This window comes from Populus euphratica, unplaced genomic scaffold (assembly GCF_000495115.2).
Source record: "Populus euphratica unplaced genomic scaffold, PopEup_1.0 scaffold352.1, whole genome shotgun sequence".
Lineage (NCBI taxonomy): Eukaryota > Viridiplantae > Streptophyta > Magnoliopsida > Malpighiales > Salicaceae > Populus > Populus euphratica.
The window spans coordinates 134,537-143,957 of NW_011500245.1; the positions used below are offsets into that span (position 1 = coordinate 134,537).

The following is a 9,421-nucleotide window of genomic DNA, read 5'->3' on the forward strand; positions in this document are numbered from 1 at the left end:
TCCTCATACCCATTAGCTTTGTTCTACACTCAAGCACACAGGTTTGGCCCTAGCACCCAAGTCTTCGCAGTCCCCAGCCTGGAAGTTGACCAAGCTAAGGGGCTAAATCATGTGTTGCACGGGTTAACTCGTGTAAAATTGAAAAAATTAAAAAAAAATGAAGTTTTAACATTTTTTATAAAAAAAACAAAAACAAAACAATTCATATAGATATAGGTTATACATATTGTAAATAATTAAGTTTAAAAGATTCTTTCAAAATATTTTTTATTTTACATTAAAAAAATTATCTTATACTTCTAAATTGAAGTATTTAAACTAAATTTTTTTTTTTATAATATTAAACTTGATTGACTCAAGTTGTTATAATATTTATAACACAAATAATATTATTTAAACAAAGGGATGGAATTAAGGTAAAAGGTCCTGGGAGACTGAGACAGTCTTGTACAAACTTCAATTTGAAGCAGACAACAATATGTTTCAGTCACATTAAAAGTTCGGTTGCAATGGAAAAGATGGAAACACTGAAACAAGAGAAAGTTTCACCATCCCTTCAGCACAACAGAGTTCCTCTCAACTAGGAAATAACTGAATTCTATCCAAGGGTCTTAAGACTCTGGTGATTAGTTAATGCATTGCTGGGCGAGTAACTCGCGGCCTCACAGGAGTCTTTGAAGGACTTACCCTAAAAAAACTCAAATATTTTAGATGTGTTGGCATTGGCTTAGTTCAAATTCTCTAAGAAGAAAATTCAATTCAAGCAGTGACAATATACCTGACAGGCTGGGATCCCAGGGCCATCCCACTGCAATTCAGCGCAACAATGGCACTTTCTGCCTGTTTACAAAATCAAAAGAATCAGAAAAGAGCAAGATTGCAAAAGGAATGGCAGTTGTTTGCATGATTAAATGAAATCAATTGGGAGCATCATAGCTAAATGTTTCATCTGTGCTGTCTATATTAAACATTATGATGATTAATTTACACGTAAAAATACCATGCACATAAATCGTTACATTTGCCAGCAAGATGCAATGCAGTTATTACAATCAACATCGGTGGTAAGCAAAGCTTTTTTTTTCTTCTTCTTTTTTTGTGCTTTTTATCAGAATGTATGCACATGATTAATAGCTCCATCATAAGAAGAAGAAGAAAAGGAATGTAGGGTATATAGTACGTACTAGTGCAGCTTATATAGAGATTACTGTTGCTATCTTATACCCTCTCCAGTCCTATCAATTTCCCTGTCTTAAACAACTATCTGATATTAAATCTAATTCAACACCAAACTTTTTTCCACTTTCTTCATGATGAATCATTAATCACCTTTGTCAAATTGAATAGCTTAAACAACCTTGGAAATAAATTCACACTAAAACTTGTACAATACTCTCATTGCATCCATGAAAATGATATTTTATAGATACAGGGCATGATTTTTGTTCTCACTTGCAAGAAAACGTGCAACACACAAACATACGAAGGCTGAACCTACAAGAACAAAATTCTGACAAGCAAGGAAAGGACACAGCATGACAGCAATTCACAATAGAGAGAAAAGGTTGGTGAAGTTATGTGTTCACAAAGTAAATGGAGGAAGGAGGTGTTAGAAAAGTGGGAGAGAAAATGAGTGAGTCAATAAAATTCAAATCTTCAGTAAGTCCAGTCAATAAGATTTTTTAATATTCAGAGTTCAATATTTTATTGCCAAGTTCATGGTTATTGTTGTGTGCGTGTGTGTATATATATATATATATATTTAGAGAGAGAGAGAGAGAGAAGCTGAACCTACAAGAAGGAACATATGACATGAAAAGAAAGGATACACAGCAATTCACAATGGCGAGGCAGGTTAGTGGAGGTATTTGGTCAAAGAGTTAGGGAGGTGAGGGTCTCAATAAGATTTAAAACTTTAGCTCGTCCAGCTTCCAAAATCCAGAATAGCCCTCTTAAAATTTTCACCTTTAATGCACTGTTAAGATCCTTTAAATAATTTTGTAGCAAGTTCATGTTATTGAGCCAAGACTGCACTTACAAACCCAAAAACTTGGGAAACTAGTAGATCACTAGACATGATCAAAAATCCTAATAGACCAAAATCTTAGAATAATCAAATTTTAAATATCATTTGTCTGTTAAATCCCAAGATTACTCTCCTAAACTGGTATGAAATTCAAAAGATTTGAAAACCTTGAAATTCTAAACATACTCCTGAAGTTCCATGAAATGTGATGCAGTGCAACAAAAATGCATTCAATATAGTCACAATTTATTCAGCACTCAGTGTCAGTACTACCTCTCCCACATCCATGGGCAGGTCCTAGAAGTGTATCCTACATGAACATAAGGAAATACAAGATGCAATAGGATACTAAAAGTATATATAAAGTCTAATGTGATGTAACTTCCATGAAATTTCCATACATCCCACTCAATAACCACCAATCACAACAATTGTGCTTCCAAATTGCCCGAGATAGCATACACACAGCCTCTGCCATCAACAAACAGGACACTAGAAGGGTAAAATGGTATGATAGGCTGCGTATTATGTGGAAAAGTATATGAACCCTATTCTTAACACAAGAAGTTTATTCTCACTACATTAAGTCTAACCATGATACAGAGTTGAATGACTACTTATATCTCCAAATAGTTAAAACAAAAATCCATAAGAGAAAATTGAAATCAAAATAGTCAAGATAGCTCCCATACTCCCTGCCCCCAAAAATCCATGATTTAAAAATAAAGAAAAACATAAAAACAAAACCAATGGCAGTTCATTCAAACCAGTACCAGGAAAAGCCAGACATGTTTACACTATGTCAGCTATTGTTGTGTGTGAAAAACACAGATGAAAGAATAATTTTGTTCATTAAGGAAAGATAGTGCAAACCAGCAAAACTAAAAGCCGAACATGCTTACAGTATGGTGCTTTTGTTACATAAAAGTGTGTGTCTGTGTGTGTGTGTGTGTGTGTGTGCACATGCACGCAACCACACTAGCCATCAATTTCATAAACTTGATGCAATTTCAAGAATTTTCAATAACATCAACATCATAGCTTACCATAGCAAATTCAACAAATGCTATACGAGTTGAATGCACGTGATCCCCTAAAAGTCTCAAGCGAGTAACCTGTCAATAAAACAAGACAAGAGAAAGAGTGGGGTCACTCAGTGAAGAACTCTTGGCATTCACTCATCTGAAGGGGGAGGGTGAGGATGTTTTGGTGCTATGCTCACCTCACCACATATTGATTCAAAGAAATTCTTGACTTCAGCTTGAGAAACCTGCAATTACAATGAACTTCATTAACTGGAAGAATTTAAATAGGAGTGAAGTTGTGAACTAAATCAGCAAGCATAACAGTACAATGGCAAATATCAGAAGACAGTTGAGCCCATAATGCCAAGAGACTCAAATGTTCGTCAATCTATTTAATGCGAGGAAGTGTTACCTTTTTATCGATGTTGGTACAATAGACTGTCCTAGTGCACATCTCCCGTTCATCTTCAGACTGCATTTAGTAAAAATGTTGGTATCATCAAGAAAGCCACCTCTCAAGCATCAAAACTTATGCACTTGCTTAAAATAGCACTATCATGCAGAACTTAACACAAGTTAAAAGGGACAAAATAATATTCATTCATACCCTAGGGAGGAATGTAGGATTCACTGGAAGGATAGCAGTTTTTGAAGGTAGCACTCTGACTGGATAGTATCCTAGCATTGTCCCACCGAGGTTTAAAGCTGCTCTTGCTCCTTCTGTTGAAATAAATCCAACTTCTCATGTAAGAAATACTTATAATTACATATAGATTGTGCAAATACAAATACATATGTTAAATGATTGCAGGCAGCTGTTCACTCACGCTCATCAGCAAACTCCACAAATGCAAAACGAAGAACTGAATGCGGATCACCACAAACCCGGCAATCAACAACCTTCAATCCAACATATAAATACTGCTGAGATAGCAAAAACCATGCTCATGAAAAAAAGGGCATGCAGCTTGAACAAAAAGGGGCAAGGTAATGCATTTCCTTTCGATATGCCCATAAAGGCAAAGTCTCAAGACAAAAGGCACAAGGGTATAGTAAAAGTTATAAACACCATAAAACACATGGAAGGAGGAAAATTGTGGCTAAAGGACTGGGACGCAAGCACTGGTTGGTTATGAGTCTTTGGATTGCAAATTTTGAACCATTTTTTCAGGCTACCCCAATTTATATGCAAACAACCAAATATCTCATGAACTACGAGAACCAATAGATTGTAGCTAATAAAATTTATTTGGAATTGTGAAAATCTATCATCTTGCAAATTTTGAACCATTTTTTCAGGTTACCTCAATTTATATGCAAACAACCAAATATCTCATGAACTACGAGAACCAACAGATTGTAGCTCATAAAATCTAATTAATAATTCTAATGTGAATCTTTAAGAGTAAATTATAAATTAGTCCCTCTAGTTTTGAGAAACAAATTAATTAGACCCCATGTTTCAAAACCTAATTATTTTAGTCCATTGACCAGTGATGACCATGCTTAAATTAATATTAATTTATTTCAAAAATTGTCTTCTTTTCTTATCAATATTTCCATAATATCTATTATTTTTTTTCCTTTTTTTGATTTTTTTAAATTGGAAAATAACATAAAATGGATGAAAAGTATTAAATAATTAGTTTTTGAAAAGGGGGGGCCTAATTAATTCATTTCTCAAAACTACAAGGACTAATTTATAATTTATCTGAATTTTAAGCATTAAAAAAAGGTGGCTCTTGTGTGAAACAAAGTTAATGAATGACAAAATGTGAAAGGGAAACCATCTACTGAACAATTCCAAGTAAGCAGTAACAAAATAAGTAAATCCTCAATCATTAAGTTGGTTCAGGGTTATAAGAAATTTCAACCAGTTTTGTGTGTTACACAAATGGTAGATAATCCTAGGCTATCTTGTTATTTATAGCCCGGGCTGAGATTTTAGGTCACTTCTTCATTCTTCAATACAAGTAAATGTGGAACCTGACTTGTAAACATCCTTCAAAATATGGTCTAAGTTTGCATGTGAGACAAAATAGATAAGAAGGGGACTTTTAACCATTGGTAATAGCATGGACCCAACATATTATGGATGAAAACAAAAGGAAAAAAGTGAAGGCACAAAATGACAAATAATGAAATATAAGACAGTACTAAAACACTCACCACAAATTGATCGTGTGCATATCTGTACATACACATACTACACCAATAACCTCTGGAGAGATAAAAATGCTTGCCATCATGTTTGTATGGAAACTATATTTGTATGATAGAAAGATGATAGTAGAGATCCATTGAGACTACAAATCTTTTAAACTATGAGAAGACAAAAACTTCACAAGCTCTTATGCACAATAAAGTCATTATAATGTAATAAAACCAGCAATATAGAACTGATAACATAAACTGCAACTCTCTAGCAGAAGTTAAAATAGTGAGAAGAAAAGAAATATGTCAATAACAGAAACATGCAAGGCCAGTTCCATAAATAGCATCCATTATGAAAACTACATACGAGATGAAGACCAAGAAGGAAAACATAAATCTCCTAGTCAAAACATCGCCACACTACCACAACTAGCTTGAGTTTTATTAAGTCCAATAGCTTTTAACAAATGTGTGAAACTATCAACAGTAATTCTAAGAATTCGACACTACCAATTAATAAAACAAATATATTGAATTGGTAAAGTAACAGCGTAAAAAATATTTTTATATTAAAAATTATACTCAAATGCAAAATCTGAAACCAATTATGAGTATATGCAACTAAGAGTATATGAAACTAAGAGATTGTTTGGGATTGCGGTGCACATCACATTCCACAAAAATTCAAAAACTTTCTTTTTTTGCTTAAATTTAATCTTTTTTTTATGTTTTCAAATCGTTTTAAAGTGCTGATATCAAAAATAATTTTATAAAATATAAAAAATATTATTTTAATGCATTTCTAGATGAAAAGCAATCTTTACCACACTCTCAAACACACCCTAACAATTAACTGCGGGTGTCAGCTAACTTGTGCTTTTTCTTTCAGCTTGTGCGCCAACCAAGAGCCCTTAAATATTATTAGTAGGATTAATAGGAGCTAAATTGGAAAAGTTAAAGTCCTTCCATGAACCTTGATCAAACTCTACTCAATCCCACCATCAATAAAAGAAAGGAAAGTTATCCCATAAGTTGTGCATAATTCAATTTTTTTTAGAAAGGAAAAATACAAAAGAGAAAGAAAATGTGGAGCAATACTCATGAGTTGAGGTTAAAATGGTATGATTCAACCGGATTAAGGCACATAAAGAATGCTCCTTGTGATTTAGTGCCAAATGGCAACTTACACCTAACAGCAATGTGTACCTCACATCAAGGGCAACCTTGAGGCAAACTTTAGATTTGCCTTCCATAGAACTTTCATGGTATGGTCCAAATAATTAGTGGTCTCTAGAAAACATAGCAATGGTACTTGAATTGAACAAATTCTTATTGAAAACAAATGAACAAAACTCTAAGAATTTCCAAACTAAAGTAAGGACTGAGAATTTGGCATGTCTTAATCCTTGTTCATTAGAATGACATCAATATTGTTAAGAAACAGGAAAAATTAATGATCATAAACCGTGATTATGATCAAAGGAACCAATTGATCAAAGGAAAAACACACAACATACGAGCAAAATATCAAGCTTGCACATATTCCAAGTTCTAGTTCTTTAGGATGAACTAAACACAACTAATGAATAAGGAAATGAAATCCACTTTGCTGGGGGGGGATCATTTGAAGTGAAACAGGGCCATCATGATAATAAAATTATTAAAAAAAAACGCATGATGAACTAACATGGATCACCGAGATTCGGAATTATCCTTATAGTAGAAACTGCCAAATAATGAATTAATATTAATGAGGTTCGTAACTTACCTGTCCACAACCACTAAATAAGCCAGCAAGCCGCTCTTCAGTTACCTAAATTGTGAACCAGTTTCTCTAAACTCAGAACAGAAGAGCAAAACCACTAGCTACAAAAATCGATGCATCAACGTAGCGTAAAACTTTTGCTATGGAACTCAGAAACATACATGTTGATCAATGTCGGAAACATATACTGTTCGTCTAATACTGTCTTCTTGTTGGGCTCTATAAGCTCTCCCATTCAACTTCCTCCTCCCCTGGTTAAAGTTATTTCTTTTCTGTAAAAACACAAGTAAGATTTCAGCAAACATAACCAAGAAAAAGAACAGATAAAAAAGTGTAGCATGTGACAAAAGCTTCTCTCATAGTTTTCCAGTGGCGTTGCCATATTAATTCCGAAAAAGAAATGTTTGCTGAAATTGCCAAAATCTTAAAACTTCAATAAAAAACACGCAGAAAAAAGAGGGAAAAAAAAATATCCCCGGTTGAATGAAAGGCCGAGCAGCTTAGAACGAACAAACATGCAGAGTGATCTCACCGACGGTTAAGGAAAAAAAATGCACGGTAAGAACTACAAAATCGAATTAATATTACAAAATCGAATTAATTCAAAGACAACATACCATATATCAGAAACCCGCTTCATAACATATAAATTAATATTATAAAGAAGGATTAATACACGGTAAGAACTACAAAATCGAATTAAGACGTAAAATGGGGAAACCTATCTTCTAATTCAACCAACCATATTAATTTAGGATCTGATTAAGATAACAAAGTCCTACTATCATACCCAGCTAAAATCATATTGACCAATGATTAACAAAAATAAATTATAAAAACCTAAAACCCCAGTTATCGTTGAAATCATAATGGCAGTTATGATATTCAATCCAACGATAACATTACAACAAATTGTTAGCTAATTTTAGAAATCAACAACATAATTTTTATAGCCGAAAACAAATGGATCAGTCATCAAATTCAAAATTTGATAGATAGATATATAACCTCAAAGAGTACAAAAAATAGGGAACTCCAAAATCTGGCAGAATCCAAAAAACCCATTTGTCAAAAACACAAACAAAACCCAAATAACACAGAAAAAGAAGAAGAAGAAGAAGAAGAAGTGACCAAGTACCCTTCAAAACCAAATAGAACCAGTTAAAAAAATATTAAAAACAGAAATGCAAGATCAAAATGGAAATGATCAGAGACAAAAAAAAAAAAAAAGTACCCTTTTAGGGAAGTTGTCATTGGCCGATTGCTTAACAGGAACTGCAAAATTGTTGAAATGAAGTTCGTTTCGATTATTTTTACTATAAGAAGATGGGAAAAACTCCTTAGCCAAGGGATTCAACTTGGTGAACATATCCACAAGCTTTTGGACAGTGAATTCAGATTCTGATGTTGGCTTTGTTTCTGAGTCCAAATTATTGTTGTTATCATTTTTGTTGGCGGCGGCGGTGGTGTTGTTGGAAGCCACTGCAGCCTCACTGGTAATCTCAGCAACCGCAGCCATGGATAGATGCTAAAAAAACCCAGAAACCAGAAAGACCTTAACTTTATTTATTTATTGGAAATCAAGAAAAACTACTGAGCTTAAAATCCAACCAAGTTTTTTTTTTTTATTTCTATCAGTGAAAAAGAAAGAGAGAGAAATGGAGGCAAGATCAGATAGGAAGAGGAAAATGTATAGAAATGTAATAAGCTTATAGAGAGCGATTAAAGGGATACGATGATGATGATGAATTCTGACAGAGATGATACATATTAAGCCGAAATGGAAAGAAAGAAAAAAGGTAGGAGGAATGACTGATCAAAGTTGTTAGTTCTATTTATTTATTTATTCTGCTGTGAGAGAACGAAAAGAGAGAGAGAACGAAATAAAGTTAGGGTTTTTGGCAGTGGGAGGTGAAAACGCTAGAGGAGAACATTTGGCTTTTTTATTGGTACGTTTTTTTTTTTTTTTGAGAATGTTCCCTCTTACTCAAGAGAGGGGGGGAAGAAGAGAGAGAGTTGAAAGGGAGGAACGTTAAAAATGGAGAGGAAGGACAGCTGCTAACGTAAGATGACTTAAGCAGCTAAGGTTGTTGTTACTTTGTTTGTTTGTGAGAGAGAGAGAGAGACTATGGATTCTGATATGTCATCTGTAACTGCTGCTACTATTTTGGGTTTGTTGGGATTGCCATTCCCTATCCTCATCTCTCTCTCTCTCTCTCTTCGTTTTTCTTTTTTTTTATGCGTAATTACAAATAAATTAACTTCCCTTCAATGTTTTTTTTTATTAAAAAAAACCTTCACTTGAATGTTTGCGTGGCTCACCGCTCAATAGTACACTTTTGCTTCTTTGTTTTTTTTTTACCTGTGTTTGTAAAGAGAATGTTTGTGCTTGATAATTTTTCAATCTAAATACATTTTAAATTTTAATCTAAGATTATCATGTTAGAATTT

General features: G+C 33.7%; 1 protein-coding gene across 1 annotated transcript; it reads right to left on the reverse strand.

Moving 5' to 3' along the window:
• Positions 1-392: 392 nt before the first annotated feature.
• Positions 393-9,093, reverse strand: LOC105112641 (polyadenylate-binding protein-interacting protein 9-like). The gene is made up of 10 exons (XM_011008408.1): positions 8,205-9,093; positions 7,132-7,242; positions 6,974-7,018; positions 3,879-3,951; positions 3,659-3,771; positions 3,464-3,523; positions 3,249-3,296; positions 3,073-3,141; positions 779-840; positions 393-688 (listed from the first exon to the last, which is right to left on the reverse strand). The coding sequence occupies exons 1-10, from the start codon at positions 8,487-8,489 to the stop codon at positions 631-633; spliced, it is 924 nt and encodes a 307-aa protein (XP_011006710.1). The 5' UTR covers positions 8,490-9,093; the 3' UTR covers positions 393-630.
• Positions 9,094-9,421: the final 328 nt, after the last annotated feature.

Bases quoted from the DNA above. Each gene is read 5' to 3' on its own strand.
- LOC105112641 (XM_011008408.1), bottom strand. From the start codon at position 8,489: ATGGCTGCGGTTGCTGAGATTACCAGTGAGGCTGCAGTGGCTTCCAAC. The intron at 7,243-8,204 runs GTACTTTTTTTT...GTGTTTTTACAG, and splicing joins ATGACAACTTCCCTAAAAGG to AAAAGAAATAACTTTAACCA. The intron at 3,297-3,463 runs GTAACACTTCCT...TTGTAATTGCAG, and splicing joins GTACCAACATCGATAAAAAG to GTTTCTCAAGCTGAAGTCAA.